This window comes from Haliaeetus albicilla, chromosome 1 (genome assembly GCF_947461875.1).
Source record: "Haliaeetus albicilla chromosome 1, bHalAlb1.1, whole genome shotgun sequence".
NCBI lineage: Eukaryota > Metazoa > Chordata > Aves > Accipitriformes > Accipitridae > Haliaeetus > Haliaeetus albicilla.
This window is the reverse complement of record NC_091483.1, coordinates 28,083,551-28,101,700: the sequence shown is the minus strand read 5'-3', so window position 1 is coordinate 28,101,700 and position 18,150 is coordinate 28,083,551. Positions and strand designations below refer to the sequence as shown.

The window sequence follows — 18,150 nt, the reverse complement described above, 5'->3', positions numbered from 1 at the left end:
GGCACACTGCAGTAGAGAGCTCGGTCAGAATAGCATGAGCAGCTAGCTATTGCTCTCAGATAGCTGATTTTAATGAGCGGCCAGTATCGTCATTACCATTTGACGCATGGGGTAGCTGAAGTACTGAGAGGAAAATCATCCCTCAAATTACACCATTTCTCCAGAAATCAAAAGCAGGTCTAAGCACCAGTTATGCACCTGATAACACCACCCACCCTACCTTGCCAGCCTTTGCTCAATGCACCTAACCTAGCATGGTAACTAGCTGAGATGAAGAAAAAAAGAGAGTTGGTTCTGTTTTCCTACCCCAACATGTTTCGCGATGTTGAATCCACAGGCATTGGTGGATTACCTGAATGATACCCTGTGTGGGTCACAATTTGAGACAATTTTGCCTGTCCAAACTTCACAGGCACACAAAAGAAGTTTCTCATTATAACCAGGCATAGAAGCATCTCACTCGGTGCACACTTATTTGAGCATCCCCAGCGTTAAACACTGTAACTCCCATCCCCACAGCCTTCCTATTACAATTGTCAACTGCAATGACTCTCAAAAACAGCAAAGGCAAAAGGGTGTTTTAGTTCAGCTTCCCTGTATTTGTGAGAGATGTATAATAGCCAAAGTGGTGCTTGAGAAATTGAGCAATACTCGTCTTAAAGTATGTCAACATACCAACACCGAAGGTAATGTCAAACAGGCTAACTTGGGAAGTAATATAGCTCTGTGCAGTGGCCTGTCAGTATAAACCACCTGGATATACCATACTCCAAATCTAAACCACAGAAACGAGCTTACAACCGGCAAGAACAAGCATAGGTGCCAACCTCATCTTGAATGTTCTGGTTGTTACAGGGCGAAGGTCCTTTTGTCTCTTAAATCCAACCTGGTTTGAAAGTTCGACCTTTTGGGAAAGATTTCTAATCTAGTCATACGATTGTGGCATTATGAGTGACTTGAAAAGTTGTGTTCTTCTGTTAGAAGTGCTACGTGCTACAATTAGGTGCAAAGTTTGTATAGGACATAAATCACAAAAAAATAGGAACTGGAGAGCTGTGTGATATGACACTATTTACTCGCATTTTATATTCCTGAATTAATTTCCTTCACGTAATTGTTTTTTTCCACCCGTATTGTAGAGGCATTTAATTTTCGCTCCCCTTGATTTTATGCAATTGTTAAAATAGTGCAATTTTTCATGTCTGGGTAGATACTATGCAGTATCCAGTCTTGTTGATGGTTATATAATGTAGCAAGGGGAAATCACTGTGCAGACCAGTTTAGCTTTACTCTCTTGCCCTCTGTATTAAGGTCAAAAATCAAACTGATTCAAGTGCTTTTGCAATTAGATCACTGCATCACTGAAATGCAAGAACTGGTGTCAATAAATTGAGGGGGGTTTAGCACTAGTTGATTTAAAAATGCATGAATTATGAGGCTTCTGGCTTGGATAAGGTTTAATGAATTATTAATCCTCATATTTCACAAATCCCATGCTCTTCATTCCCTTATGTCTGCTTATATCTATATTCGCTAGTCACCACTTTCCCTGTAAATTAAGGATAAATTAGCTATAAATTAGGTAACAAAATTTAGCCATCCCACATTTTCTTTTGTTTGACACAGATTATTCGTAGATCTAAATGCCAAAGACAATTATATTCATGTAATATGACCTCCTGCAGAACACAGTCACAGAGTCTCATCCAGTAGTTTCTAGATTAACCCCTTAACTACTATTTAAAGCTACAATGAGAAAGCAATACCTATATTTTTGAAAGAAATATAGCCTTAACTTAAACATTTCAAGGGACAGAGAAGGCACGGCATCCTTACGCGAGTTTTTTCCAAAGCATTGCTAATGCACTGAATAAATATACTATCCAAATGAAGAGACAGCTGAATGCTGTGCAAAAGGACCCCATTGTAAGCCATAGAGCCCAGCTAACAACAGAGTGTCCTTGTCCTTCTGGGGCCTCCTTTACATCTGCCTTGAAGTTTCACTGTGTTTTCCTCAGCTACCACAGTTGCAGCAGGGCAGCAGTGATGCTGGTAGATAGCAGAGCAAATCCTTAGGGCTTGTTGTGGGGTTCAGAGCCTCAGTTCACGTTGGGCATGAATGCAATCTCTCTTTCAAATCTTCTTTGGACAACAGGGTTAAAATTCTCTCTCATGGGTGCCTTGGCTTCAGAAAAACATGTTAAACCCATATTTAAACCACAGGCCCACACAGGGTTTGATTTCTGATGGTATTGTATTTATTACAAACTACCAGCAACCCTGGCTTGGGAAGAAGCTGTTCCATGAATGGCAAACCACCCAGAGTCTGGGCAGGTGTAGTCCTGGTCTTGCCTCTCCCATTAGTTTCCATGTGGAAGCTTGTTTGGTTTCTCAGGGTATAAACACAGTGCACCTTAAGTGCAAAACATATAGGAAATCCTTAAACTATACCACAGTTTTCATGTGTGCAACATTTTATCCCAGCAACAATGGAAATGTCTCACTAATAAGGAGCTTTGATGTGTTACATCGCCCATTAGCCATCTGAGTTAACTGCACATCTTTTCTCCTCTAGTGGCATTTGCAGCTTGCTTACAGGTGTTAACCCAAGGCACAGCTGAAACAACTGCTACTTAGGCCACAGTAAAATGACATCCCATGATAACCACACAGCTATGAATCAGTGTTGAGCATCATTATAACTGCTTACACGTCTTGTTCCAAAGTTAAAAAAGAGAAACCTTTGACACAGAGTTAATCAGAAACAATTTCGCATGTATGCAGGTCCAGAACATTTAAGGTTTTAGTGCAGAAATTGAGCTTTCTGATAATGCCATGTATGAGTGTCCTTACTTAGGAATAAGTCTACTCATGCCTTTTCTCAAATTTTCATTCATTCTTGAAATAGGAAAAAAGAAAAAACCCTTCACTTCAGGAGCTTTTTCACTTGTTGGAAGTTCAGGATTTAGACCACTTTGCCAGCAGCATAAGCTTCAGAGGAGAGAAGTAACTGCACAACAGCACATAATAATACACAGCAAATTAAGCCAGAAGTGAAGCCAACTACTGTACCCAGGTGATAGGAGCAGGAGAGTGTAAGCAGAAAGTACAACTTAACCAAACTGGAGTTTAGCAAGACATATAGGTAAATTCACCTGTCTAGAAAGTACTACAGGGGTTTCTTGTTTGGGAGCAATTTAGACCTCTGTGTCATCTGGCGGTGGCAGAAGGGTGCCAGCAGGATGGAGGCTGTGTGAGCCATCAACAAGTTCCCGAGTATCTGACTTCTGCTTTCTTGAGTCTCATGCTTATAATCGCTTGAGCACAAGTCAGCTGAGGTCATGATCTGAGGAGGTATATTTCTGGCGGGGAGAAAAACCTCTGAGGAGATATATTTCTATCCCAGCTAACCCCAGAAGGGGAAACAACCCATCTGACATCCCACCTTTTGGTCCTTTTAGGGCCAGGAGTACTCTAACACAGCATCCTCCCACCTACTTTTTGTACTGGGAATCTTGCCCAGCTTTGCAGAAGACTGTACTCCCCTGCAGTGGGTGTATTTGTCCATTCATTCATCTGAGCTGCTCTGCATTCACAAACTCCCTAGCTACGGGTGCCATATAAAATAAGGTATGACCCTCCAGAACTGGCTAAAAGTAAAGAAAGATTTTCCATGAAAGAAAATGACATAATTAAAGAGTACTTTTGTTGCTGCGGAAATGTTTGTCGCACTCATAACAACACCTTCCACAGTCTTTTGGTATTCCCGTATTCATAGAGGTGGCAAGAATATGCCAAACTTGCCCATAAAACAAACAAACAAACAAATCTCAAAAACTCTTTCAGTACCTGATTTCCAATTTGTGCCCCATATGTGGCAAGAAATAAATGTACATACATTGATTGCATCTGAAAAAGTCAAACGGTGGTGGACTGAATTATAACTTGAATGCATATTGGTGGGATGAGATGCTGATCCATTTGCACAGTAATGTGCTATATTTAAGTCACGCATCATGGCATCTTCAAAGAGGCCAGTCATAATTATGATGGATTAGACTGCAGAGTCAGTCCTAGATGCAGTAATTGTTTCACAGATGCTGCTGATGTGACTTGAATTTCTAATGAATTATAGCTGAAGAAAAATATGTAGAGCTTCTAAACAGTCTGGATAAAATACAGTTATGGGAAAGAGAAAAAAGGCTAACTGCTACACTTAGGGAAAGGTAGATTTACTTTGAGAGGCAGACAGTTCATCCACAACAATTGTAAAGAAGAGCGCAGAGACTTTGTAAGGTGCAACCAGCTCTGCTTAGTAGTAGCATCAAGGATATGTTCATGGTGTCCCAGTTAAAACCAGTAATAAAGGTATCCCTGCCATTTGTCTTTCGCCAGTTTTAAATTACAAATAATTGCTGTGATTTGTAGCTGCTTGAGCAAGATTTGTTCTCAGGTGTGACTTGAGGATTGTGAATAACTGAGTGTAGACAGAGAGAGAAAGAAGTATAACACAAAGTCACTACAATCCTAGATGCATTTCAAAGAATGCAAATCTGGCACTTTTAATCGATGAATTAACTTTGTATTTTAAAGAGCCAGATTATTTCCATGTCCTTTGCAATGTCTAACACCAGTGGCTTTTACACTGGAGGTGATCAGAATTTGGGGGAACTGGTTGACTCATACCATGAGGTCTTTGACAATACCATGAATAATAACCTATGTCACACAGTGAAGATAAACTTGCAGTTTTTGAGGACGGCATGAACCCATGACTCTTTTCTGAAGCACGGATGTGCTCCTTTGAGGGGTTTGCAAGCTAAGTTTAGAGAAGTCAGGCAGCCCGCACTTCTAAACAAAAAGGTGTTTTTACCTATCAGTAGGGAGTTGAGAAGAAAGATTGTCTGGGAACTCTCAGAAGGAATTTAGTTGCAACCCACATGGTACACCAGAACACAAGCAGCAAGGCAGACTTTGATGGCCAGAGGAAGTTTCTCACAGCTCAATCACACAGACTAAAACTTTCTTTAAAGAAATAAATATTTTAGAAGCAGCTTGACAGCACAGTATTAATTACTACGGTGCCTTTTATTTCATTTCATACTTGCGAAATACAGCAGCCCACACACTCATGTCTGAGTTGTGGTTCAGCTGCGATTTCTAGGTATGAAAGGTGTGAAGGCAAAGAATGGCTTCCAAATTAGGCTGACTTTTTGAGACACTCTTGGAGCATCATTCCACCACCTGGCCTAGAATGACACACCAGAGGAATTCTTTTCATGCCGCTTTCTGTTAAGTGTGGAATATCGTCTCCCTGGGAAAGCTGCAAAGGCTCATGTCTTGAGGTACTTTAAAGCTAGGTTGGGAAATATACTGAAATATATGTAGAAGGAAAGAAGCCTACCTTACCTTGCCAAGAAAATAGGGAAGATGGACAAATGTTCTTTTCCATCTCCCTATTCTTAGCTTTGCCTTCAAAACCTCTTTTTTTAAGTACTGTTACTTGCAGAGAGAACTTCTCTACTTCTGTCATACAAAACATAAATTGAGTACAGAAAGAAAAGAAAAAACTTAAGGAGGTCAAAAGTAAATCTAAAACCAAGTTTGGGATAAGGAAGGAGTGGATACAAGTCATCATATAAGTGCTTGCCAGTCAAAATATATGTTTGAATTGTCCTGATACTGAAATCAGAGCTGCAAGGAGAGGGGATTCTGCTGGATGTAATGAATCTCATGAATTAATATTACTTTTAAAAGCATTTTAGAATCATATTACTCAACTGAGTAAGGCAATACTGCACTGAAAACTGTATAAATTAGATGTTCCTTACCATTTAAAAAAAAAAAAAAAGATTCGTGTAGGATAAATACATAAGCAGAGCAACCGTGATGGGAGAAATTTTTCAGTATAATAGTTCTTCCTATGTAGTGGTAATACCAGCCATGTGTAGTGCTTGTCCTGACTTTGCAGTCCAACCAAGGATGACCTGGCGATGGACAACCCTTCAGATTCCCCTTTATGCAAACTAAAAATAAAAGCTTCAGGACAAAGACATGCATGAGTCCAAATTTTCTCTGTGCAATCTCACATCTGTAAGACCCTCTGTCAGTCTGTCTTATGTCATTTGTGACTGGTTGAGAACTATAAAGCAAACAAAGAATGAATTACAAGCAGAGTCAAACAAGGGCTTTATCTATGTTAACTGGGATTGTGAATCCTGGGAAGATCCATGTGAACGGGATTAGCTTGTCATTATATGGAATTTGTTCACCGCACATTGTCAGTACTTTCATCCAATGAAAAACATTTTATAAATAAAATACAAAAAGTATATGAGAAAACGGGATTTTCCATCCAAACAAAGAAGAAAAAAATTCCCAGCTCCACAGCTGTGGTGCTCAGTTCAAAACCCAGATGCATAGTTTAAGCCATGCATGATGTCTATATGTAAATTTGAAAGGATATTAATACCTGAAAAAATACCACTTCCATCAAAACTTTCAGAAATCTCTCGATTTGTTTCTGTCAACATTACCAAGGTGCTGATGAACTGTAAGAGTTCCTATGGACAGCAATCAAGTGTGGCTTTGTCTCACGTGTGTATTGTGCCACTTGCGTGGTCTTTAGGAATGACAGTTTTAAAAGACCTTGTCAGGCAACTGAAGACAGAAAAAAAGGAGCTTTTCCCCTCTGATTGGCAAGCTTGGTGGCAATAATCCTTCAAGTCACACAAAAGGGTTTGGCACACTTAATCAAATAATGGGATTAGCACCACGTCTGGGAACCATGGTTTTGGCATGACTTTCTGCCTTACCAAGGAGAAGAATTGATGCCAGAGGAGTCCATGCAAATAATTCAAAAGCAGAGAATATTGTTGGCACCATTAGGAGAGGTTTTTTTGGTAAAATATCTGCTTGTGTGTTAAATGGGGGTAAGGAACCACTCTATTTTCACTCTCTTTTCATCTTGAAGAACAAACCTTCAAGAAAAAGGGAGACATGGGGCTGCAAAATGTGGTATGATAGTGAAACACCCCTCAGGTATGCCTGCAAGCTCATGTGTGTGGGAGTTGGTCAGGCCAATGGGTGCTTGAATGCTGCAGGAATTGTCGGTAATTGGCTGTCCATCAAGGGAAACTAAAATTTACTTGGATTCTCTCCCCTTTCTTTTCTCTTTCAGATACGTTCGGAGGGTAGCCTTGTGGATGGCCCCGGAGCAGGCCAGATGGAACAGGACAGAACCAACCATGTTGACGGCAATAGATTGAGTCCATTTCTAATACCGCAATCTTCTCACGTTTGCCAGACAGAGCCTTCTGCAGTGAAGCTACAGAATGGAAGTCCAGCAACAGAGAGGCCTGAAGTTGAAGTAAATGGAGACCACAAGCGGCTATTCATTAAAAGCAACTATGGAGTGCCCTACCTGAAGGGAAGTCCAAACAACCGCGTTAGCCCCGACCTTTTACAAGAAAAGAAAGTATATTCCAAATATATGCAAAATGGTGGGATAAAACGCACTTTTAGTGAGCCCTCTCTGTATGGACTTCATGAAAACAAGAAAGTGAAACAAGACAAAGAGGTAAACGGAGAAAAACCTGAGCCAGAGAATAATAATGAAAAACCAAGCGTCTCCAATTGTTACAGTGAGAAGAAACCCGAGAGTTTTACAGGACAAGAAAATGAAGCTTCAGATTTGATACAGTCTACAAGATGCAACAGTGGTGGTTCAGAAAACCCTCATGACCTCCTGATTCAGGATAAGCAGGAGCAGGAGAATGTTCGTTGCCACAACGGGGACATTGTCTTACTACTTAAGAACAAGGCAGTGCCAATGCCTAATGGTGCTACAGTTTCTGCCTCTTCCATGGAAAGCATGCATGGTGAACTCCTGGAGAAAACACTGTCTCAATATTATCCAGAACATGTTTCCATAGCAATGCAGAAGAACACATCTCATATCAATGCCATTACCAGTCAGGCTACTAATGAGTTGTCCTATGAGACAACGCATTCATCCCATACCTCAGGGCAGATCACTTCCCCACAGACCTCAAACTCTGAGCTGCCTCAAGTGCCAGCTGTAGTGGTTACTGAGGTCTACAACACAGAAGACTCCAGTAAACCACCTGTATTGCCAGGTAGCTGTTCGCTTCAGAAACCAGAACTACAGCTACAGCAACAGATTCCAGGCTATGATCCACACCAGTTACCCATAGGAAACAGTACTGTTCATGGAAGCATAGGGCAGGTTCCCAACCAAGACCTCTCTCTAAGTTCCAGCAGTAACCTGCAAGCTCAGAGCGCCGCTCTGGAAAGGTTTTCTGAGCAAGCAGAAAAAAATGGTGCTTTCTTTAAACAGAACTCAACGTTTTACAAAGATTCCTCCACTCCTGCTCCAGAAAAGAACAGTGCACTGTCTGTTGTGGTGCGAGAAGGACACCATTCCTATGACAACAGATGTGATGAAGCTCTTCCTGGGGAGATAAAGAATGAAGGGCAACAGCAGGGACCAATGTCAGAAAGTCCCAGCCTCAGCCAACAACAGCTTCACCCTCAGCAGAGACTTCCGCAGCAGGCACAAACATCACAACAAGATGTCAGTGAAAGCAACCCGCAAGCTGCTGTGGCCGCCTCAATTCAGCAGCACCCAGAAGAAATGACGCCGGCGTCGGAGCCCCCCCTCCAAAACCTGCAAGTGTGCGGAAGTAAGGGTGAATTGCAGCAACACTATCAGCATTTCCCAGGACAGAGAGAACCTGAGATTCCTCCGGACAAAGAAAAGGACCAAGTGAAAGAGCCTGTGCAACAGGCTCAATATTATTCAAAACCAGCCTGGATAGAACTGGTTTCCACCCAGTTCCGCCAGGGACAGCCTTCCCAAAAGCCCAGCGAAGCATTATTGCGATCAATTCTTCAGTTCCAGGTAAACACAGCCGAAACAGCCTACACGAAACAGTATGCTGGAAGTCCTGATGCATTAAAGGGGCCTTCAGGACAGCCCCAGAGCCAGAAGATAATGCAACAGGCACAAATTCCGCCATTGTACAAAAGCGAGACCTCCCAGCTGCAGCCGCATCCCACAGCTGACAAGCAGCTGCCGTTCCAGAAACACTCACTGCAGCCACAGCTCACGAAGATGGATTCCCTACTCAAGTCCCAAGTGCAGCAACACCCTCCGCAGCAGCTCCAGTTCCAGCAAAGACCAGAACAACAAGCCGAACAGCCTTTAGGGGCCCCCTTGAAACAGCAGCACTTGAATCTCCAGCCAGGGGAAAACAACCAATTCTTGCATTCACAGATTTTGCAACAGATGCTTCAAAACCAGGCACAGCAGGTGCAACTGCCGTGCAGTCCGCAGCTAACCCCAAACCAGCAACAGGCTCTGCAGATGAAAAATAAAGACCTGCCCCAAACCATTTCCCACTCCCAAAGCAATGCTGAGCAGCCGCTAGACAGGACATCCTTCAATCAGCTTAAAGTAGAAGAATGTTTTCAAACTGGGAATAAGTACATGAAATCAACAGCATTCCCACTGCATAACCCTCAGCTAGGCCTAGAGCAGGTACAGAGCATGAACAACAAAGCTCCCCTTTACACTCAGAAAGCAAATGCTAGTCTGCAGCATCCCTGCCCAAACAACGTGCACTTGATTTCTGAGAAGAAAGAAAACGCCGCAAATATTGAATGCTTTGGAGCCAACAAAATGCAGGACTTGCAAAATGTGCAGTATTTTTCAAATAACTTGACTGCAAAGCAAGATGTGAATCACTCTTTTCAAGAACAAGAGCAACAGACACAACAAACTTCAGTTATACAGCTACCACCACTCCAGCAAACACAATGCTACGGTGGTAGTCTGAACCAAGATCTCCAGAGCCAACAAGCTACGCAGATTCCTCAGCGGTACTTACCACACAGCCAGCAAACTGCCCCACACTCCCAAGACCAGAGAGGCTGTCATTTGCAGTCCCAAACCCCTAAGGATTTTCAAAAGCACGCTGCTCTAAGGTGGCATCTCTTGCAAAAACAGGAGCAACAAGCATACCAGCAACCCAAAACCGAGATTGGTCCCAATGCAGCACGCAAGCCTATAAAAATTGAGGCTGGCACAAAGTCTAACATCTGCATGCGTCCATCAGCTGGACAGCTGGAAAACAAAATGTGGAAAAAAACAATTAAGCAAGAGAATCAGCACTTTGGCTGTGAGAACATGCAACAAAAGAGCATCATCGAGACAATGGAACAGCAGCTAAAACAGATACAGGTCAAATCACTGTTTGATCACAAGACTTTTACTATCAAATCACCTAAACATGTGAAGGTTGAAACAGCAGGCCCTATTACCATCCTATCAAGAAATACCAGTGCTGCAGATTTTGACACTCAGACCCCAATCTTAGATCAGCAAGCAAACTCGTCTGCTGAAAAAACCCCGACCAAAAGAACAGCTGGAACTGTTCTCAATAATTTTTTAGACTCACCTTCCAAGTTATTGGATACTCCTGTAAAAAATTTATTGGACACACCTGCCAAAACCCAGTATGATTTCCCATCTTGCAGCTGTGTTGGTAAGTGCTGGGATGTACTAAAACCGTACTAGTTCACAGGAAGGAAATGAGCCTTCAAGTTGGGATTGCGGGGTTAGTTGGATGTTTGTGTTGGAGGATTTTTTGGGTTGTTTTTTTTAGAACAGTAATTAGTAAAGACTTACAAAATTACAATTTTATACACTTATGCCTACTCCACTTATCCAACCCTACACACAGGCCCTTTCTCAATATTTCATAAAGCAATTACCTATTTGCTTTTTCAGTCAGAAAGCTTATGGCCAGTAATGTATTCCCTTACATCCATTCTCCTTGAGCAGCAGACATGTAATGACAACATGCTGATAAAAAGTAGGTCATAACTTTATAATCTAATTTATTCATCAAGGTTAGATATAGCATTTATAAAATATGTCCTGGGTCCAAAACTTGAGATCCTTATGCCCTTTTTTGCTCTAACATGAAATTGCTAAAGTTTCCCTCAGTAAAGAAGGAATGATAGACTATTCCTTACTTGTTGCAAGAGTTTATCCTCCCTTTCACACACTTGTCTCCTGCAAGGCTAAAGAGATCGGCAGTTTCTTAGAGAAGCTACACAAGTGGCACCAAAAAAGCAGTGAGGGGGACCTTCAGTGTTTCTTCATGGCATACCCGATCTCCAAAAGCTGGAAGAATAGAGCAGAGGGAAGCAAAGCAGAGCGACAGGCATGGCCTCGTAGCCCGAGTTTCCACACAGCACTGACACTGTACATGGCCAGTTCTAACAGGCACTTTCAGACTCTACTGGATTCAGGCTGAGACAAAAGGTTCAGCACCAAAAATGGGGGCTGGGGGGGGTGGGGGTGGAATGTTGGAATAAAATAAGAATCCTTGTTATAGTTTCACTTACTGGGATTTCACACCATCTGTAAAAGAGGAAAGTTGAACCAATGTTTCTCCAAAACTGCAAAATGGACTTTTGCCTTTTCGAATGCATGGGGCTATGTCTCAAAGTTGATTCATGGGAACAAAAAGAGGAGGTAGTGGGTTTCCAAAGCTCCTAGGAAGAAAACTGGAAGACAGTTCCTTGCTGTTCCTTGTTGTTTTATAAGAAACAACCTACAAAATGTAGGTTTTTTGAAAACACTGAAGTTGTTTGGGGTTTTTTTTCTTGAGACAGTTTCTTCAATGTAGTTGGCACAAGTTTTTGTGGCAATCATTTCATTATTCTCACTATTTTTTCAGCCAGTACTGCGACTGCTAACTAAGCAAAAGAGCTTATTCTCCACTTGCATTTTAATTCTTCAGTCTTAGCAGACCCCCTAGGAAGTAAAGGAGCATGAAACTTAGTTCCTGTCCTCTTTGAAGAACCCAGTGCCACAGTGTAATCGACAAGGTTTATTGCTCTTTCCTACCAATACTTGTCCTTAGGAAGATTAAATTAAGCCATTCCCCCATTGACACGTTCAGGTTTATAGCACGCCTTGATAATCTGGAGGCTGTACGTCAAGAGCAGCATCACCTCATCCAACCTTTGGAGTCAGCATGGCAGAAAGCATAAAGTCAGCCCTCAGACAAGTCAGCACAGCTCCACCATCTCCTGAACCCAAGCAGGTTCTTTCTCACTGCTGGAGCCTGCCTCCTAGTATCAAACCAAACATATAGCATATATTGTGAATGCCGACATGGTCCTACATACACACAGAAAACTGAGGCCACATTCTTAGCATACAAGCATTTTGACTAAGCCTTGTGCAGGATTTCTTTCAGCAAACTTGCTTTTTTTCATTTCACAGAGTCTGTGGGTAGTAGAAATTCTCTATGTAACATTACTGGCCACTTTCTCAAGCTGTAGGTTCCTACACTGTAACATGTCTGCTGAAAAACAAGTACTCTACAGCTCACTAACGTCAGTATTTACCGTTGTTATCCCATTTATCCTCCTAGATACTGGGAGAGGAGGAAGTGGGAGAAGGAGAAACAATTGTTAGGTGATAACAGGAAAATGCCTTTTGAATTTCATTGTAGAGCCTGAGCTGTGAAACAACTGTTTGTGCTAGCAAAAGGCACACAGTCTGTATCACAGCTATTTACAGGATTAGCCACATGCTTTGCATGTTTCATACAAATTGCGTGGGCATGCTTTAGACATAAGTGTTCGAAAACTCTGACCCCAGACCCATACAGCAGTATTCTAACAAGCTAGATGTAACCTTTGCAATATGACTTTTTACATTAAAGAATTAAGCTTCGAAGTAATAACCTTTATTTTGTTTTAAACAGAGCAAATTATTGAAAAAGATGAAGGTCCTTTCTATACCCATCTAGGAGCCGGTCCTAATGTGGCAGCTATTAGAGAAATCATGGAAGAAAGGTAATTAGTACAAAGGCACAGGGCAGATTAACATTTATCCTTTTGTGGATGTCAGAATTTTTCCAGCTTTTGCACATAAAGAAATAAACAATTGCAAATCAAGTAATTACTTGTAGGCTTAGCTACTCCAGTGTTGCCAACATTACGCACTGTGCTATTCACCAGAGAGTCACAATATTTGACAGGGCTAATAGTCTGCTGCCTGGCACAGGCTGCACACTTTGAGACAGATGCCAGCAAACCCAAGCAGGAACAAGTATTCACCAGCCTGCCAAGCAAGACGGTTGGCAATGGCTGCAAAAGCAGGCATGGAGCTGGTGTTCCCTCTGGGTAGGAGAATGCTAGGTAGAAGGAAGATGAAGAGCAGAATACCAAACTCCAAAATTAGCTCCCCCCTCCCAAATTACTAAGTGTATAGTACAACCCTAAAGGGCTAAATCTAACTCGGTCACGTCCAGAGGAGTGCCACAAAGTTGTTGGATAGGATTTCAGCCCAAGAATCAATAATTAGTTTTGTGAAAAAACATCTCCCTTCCTCGGCATATTGCACAAACCCAGCCTTATCTTGACTGTTGACAATCCCGGTATTGTGTTGCATCCCATGATATATATTTATTACATCAAAGCCAACCAAACCAGGAATTTTGAATGGCACAGAATGGATACATGATCTGTGCTATTTAAAAATATGTGTAACCTACCAGCCTTTCTAAGGTATTTAAATTTAAAATTGTCACAAAAGTGACTTCTGCACTGTGAATTCTGCATTACTTGTAGCTTTTGGCGTGCATAGGCATTAATGACCAGATTTTTAGAGGTATCTGGGAATTCAGTTCCCCTCTGAACAAACAAGCAAACAAAAAGCTCCCCAGTAAGTCAGAGACAGATGGGAATTTGGTTTGTTAATACCTTAAAAATCTGGAGTCCAGAATTGCAAAGCAGCTCCAGGTAGTTGCAGAATCAAAAGCAAATGGGCATTATTGCAGTGCTGTGTCTGAGGTAAGGAGTGCTGTTTCTTAGCAAGGTCTGTTAGCTTGTGCTCATCACTGCATGACCATGGGCCACTTAGGGCATATTAAACCCTTCAGATTACCTCTAAGTCCTAAGGTCCTTTCTCTTTCTTAGCACCTCCTTCCCTGTGAGTCCTGTGCAGGGCTTGCCCCAATACTTGTTTTCAGCTTTGTGAGCAGCTCAAATGTATGTAAGCTACATAAATCAGCTGCTTCCTGCAAAGAGGGAGTAAACACTGACCCTCCTGAGAAGCTTCTTACAATTTATCTCCAGAGCTCTCATTGACTCATAGTATTTACAAATAGTAAATAAAGGAGGAAGGTCATGTCATGATGTCAATTATTAGAGATGAAACTTTTTTCATTTCTTTACCTTGGAATGTAATTTTTCATCCTTAATATTGACCTCATCTTTTTTCTTTTTTTTTTTTTTTTTTTTGCATTTAATTTCATTTCATGTTGGCAGAAGGAAATCCTGAGAGATTATAGATAACATGCATCTACTCAGCCAGGTTCAGCAGAGTATAGCAGCAGCCACTTGAACAATGGCTAGTTTTCAACTGTTCATATGGTACGCACTGTGCAATTCCCTGACTGAAGAACTCCGGAACTCCTCCTCGTTAGTTAATTTTGTAGCCCTAAGTAAAAAAAACCCACTTAACTATAAAGATACTCTCAAGCACATGTGTGCAGTTGGTGACACTAATCACAACTGAAGCACTTTTAAACTGGCTTTCCATGAATATGCATTGACTTTTAAGGTAGCAGCACTGCCAAACAAAGCAGGATTTGGATTTAGACTTAGACTTGCAGTTAATATTTTAGCTATACCATAACAAATTTTGTGCAGAATCCATGGTGGATACATACATTTTACCTCTTCCTTCTCCCCATCCCTACTTCATGCTCAGTGAGTTTTGCTCCGGTTTTAAAGCCAATCAGCTTTGCCCTGAAAGCAAGCATGACAAACATCAAGCACAAATTCCTTTGTGACAGTTGAAAAGATTTGAGACAAAGTCCATTTCATTTCCAGTGTGCAATGTACAACATATTTCTGTAGCGGCATCTGCACAGTTGTCCTGCAATCCAGATTAGCAAATTAATATAAAATGTTAAGATTTAATTTTTTTTTAATGTAGTTAATTAAAGAAACAAATGTCTACTAACATCCAAGCCTAAGTAGGAAAAAGTGACCTAACAGTTGCCTGCAGAACATGTGTAGTACAAGTGATTTTACTTGTATAATTTCCTGTGACACTGAAATTTCACAATGAGATCACATCTAAAATCATTTCCTTTACAGGACAGAAGTTTAAATACAAATATTTGCTCTTAAATATGTCCCCAAGATTTTAGTACAAAAACAAGAGGGATGAAAGGTCAAAAGTTCTCAAGGCATCATTAAATGGCTGCATAACAGGAAGGAACTATCTTGATTGCTCTATAGGTTAACAGGCAAAGAACAAGGAGACTGTGATTTAGTCCTCACACTTGGTTATTTTAAAAGAAAAAAAAAAAAAGTAATGCCAATGAGAGTGGCAGAATTCAAGAAACGGGTGATGGAAGCACAATTTGCCCAGTCCCCGAAATGCAGCCAAGTCAACATGGTAGCTGGGTCTGTAACATTGCAGACACTGAGGTTTCTAACACACGGCTTCACCAGAGATGTGGTGTGCTCTAGGGCTCAGCAGGTGGGCACACCCTAGCTGCAGCAGCCCAGTGAGAGGCCTGGCCAGAAAACACACCTGGAAATGGCTTAACAGGTCTGATGCTTTTTTATTGATTCAAGATTTGCTTCCCTTAGCATTTGCCGCACATTTCCACCTGGTCCATCAGACGACATGGAAAGTGGATCCCCGTTTGCTCTCAGTAACAGCACTACTTGTATGTGGGGCTAGATTCTGCCTTGATGGCATAATCACCTTGATTAAATGCTTCAGCAAGAGCTGAGCTTGCCCACCTTGGTCGCAAAAAGACACACACAGACAGCATCATTTGAGGGCATCTTGTCATCCTAATTCAGTATAGAAGTCAGGCAGAAGTAAATAAGTAACAATTTATGAGCAGATGATAAAGTAAAGGAAATAGATATGATGCAAATTAATCATGACTTAACTGATTCACACTGTATCTAAGCCAGAAACAAGCACAGAAAATTAATAGAGTGACTACTGCATGCCAGCTGTTCCATGACAACTTAATTATATACATTTCAGAGTAATAACTTTAAGTTTAACCCAGAAATGAAAGAAAAATATAAAATTCCTCCCCAAAATAGAGAGACTTCAAGTCCACTTTTCAAAATGTCATCTATAACAAGTTCTCTACAGAAACAGTTAAAAGGTTTGGGAATATTAATGTGATATGGATAATTTTTACTCATCCATGATGTATTAGAGACATTTGCCTCTCTTAACATATCAATCCACCACTATAGTAGAATCAGCAAGATAAACTGCATTGCGCATCCCTCCCTCTAATTCATAGTGTTTATTTTTTAAGATAAGACTGGCAAACGTGCTCCATCTTTTCAGTGTTCATGCAGAACCAAATTAATCTGCTTATTGTACATATTTTTGTTTGTTTAAGATTTGGACAGAAGGGTAAAGCTATAAGGATTGAGAGGGTTGTCTACACTGGGAAAGAAGGCAAAAGTTCTCAAGGATGTCCAATTGCTAAATGGGTAAGTGATGTACAGAAATGTTAAGACTAATCTAGTTCAGTATGATGGTTCATATAAGCAGGCAGCAGTGACATGTCCTTCTGTTAGTTGACACTCTGAAACTTAAAATAGCTCAAAGGCAGCAGTACCACAGGACGCCTGTAGCCTGCTCCCACCGCTGTCTCTCACACTCCATTTACTTGTTGCACTGAGACTAGCAAGGATAAAATTTGTTTTAAAGGTATGAAAACCTGAGAAAGAAGGCAGTTTCACTTGCATTTAAGATTCACACCACCAGGCATTCTCACTGCTGTTTAATTTTAGCTTACAAGTAAGTCCAGTAAGTACACCACTGTGATGTTTTTAAATTGCACTCCCAGTTCAAGAGAGGCATTAGGACACCCTCTTAGCAAACACTGTCATACTTGGGCACAAATTACTGAGTGGTTTGGGTAGGCTGGGGAAAGACAGGATGAGGAAAAACTGATATATGATTATAGTCCTTATGCATGCCAGACTGCACCTTTCTTTCAGAAATACCCACAGGAGCACAAGCACTGAGAACCAAGAACATCTATTGCTTTCCTCTCATCACTGTAATGTCTGTATGTAGTAAAGGCAGGTCACAAAACTGAGAGGCTGATTACAAGTTTAGCTGCTTAAGTTTGGGAGGGAAAGGGAGAGAGCTCCCATGTCCAGTTATTTGGTCCCTTAGCTGCTGCCTTTCCCCACGTGGCTCCTGCGCTAAGCACACGTGTCCACCATCCAGCTCTGTACAGGGAGGCATCTCACTGCTCACTTTCTTTTGCCCTCTAATCAAACTGGGCCACTTGTACCATAGCGCCAATTCAGAAGATTCCTGCTGAATCAGAGCATGGGGGATACCTTTACAAAGCTGGTTTCCACCACCATTGCTTTCCATGACATCAGTCAAGCTTAGCCTCTTAGAGTCAGCTTCATTAAACAGAAAGGTTAGCCCTGGCCCATATCACTAAATGAGAAAAATGGACTGAGTTGCCACAAACAGAGAGCAAGACAGAAGTAGATGTAACATCCACACACACGCACAAATGCTGAGGTTTCCTCTTCTCTTGCTCTTTACATTAAGAAACGCATTGTTTGTGTTGGGGCTCCGGGGGTGTGTGTTGCTGTGGATGCAGGTAGTCCGCAGAAGCAGTCAGGAGGAAAAGCTACTCTGCTTGGTGCGCGAGCGAGCAGGCCACACATGTGAGACAGCCGTGATTGTGATTCTCATCCTGGTCTGGGAGGGAATCCCAACAAGCCTAGCCGACAAGCTCTACTCCGAACTCACCGACACCCTAAGGAAGTACGGCACGCTCACGAACCGGCGGTGCGCCCTGAATGAAGAGTAAGTGGAACAAAGGATATGCTTGCCAAACTTGCAACCCCACCTTCAGCCTCGGAGCTGGCACCTCCACTTGTGCTATTACCCTGAAATATGCGTAACCTTTTGTCATGGTTTAACCCCAGCCAGCAACTAAGCACCACGCAACCGCTCACTCACTTCCCCCCCCATCCAGTGGGATGGGGGAGAGAATTGGGAAAAGAAGTAAAACT

General features: G+C 41.8%; 1 protein-coding gene across 1 annotated transcript in view; it reads left to right on the top strand.

Annotated features, from left to right (window-relative positions):
• Window positions 1–18,150, top strand: part of TET2 (tet methylcytosine dioxygenase 2) — a 75,178-nt gene that overhangs the window by 42,820 nt on the left and 14,208 nt on the right. The window contains exons 2-5 of the mRNA XM_069783373.1: window positions 7,181–10,568; window positions 12,810–12,900; window positions 16,500–16,593; window positions 17,733–17,941. Of these exons, the coding sequence (XP_069639474.1) occupies window positions 7,181–10,568; window positions 12,810–12,900; window positions 16,500–16,593; window positions 17,733–17,941 (3,782 nt within the window). The remainder of the gene's footprint in view (window positions 1–7,180; window positions 10,569–12,809; window positions 12,901–16,499; window positions 16,594–17,732; window positions 17,942–18,150) is intronic.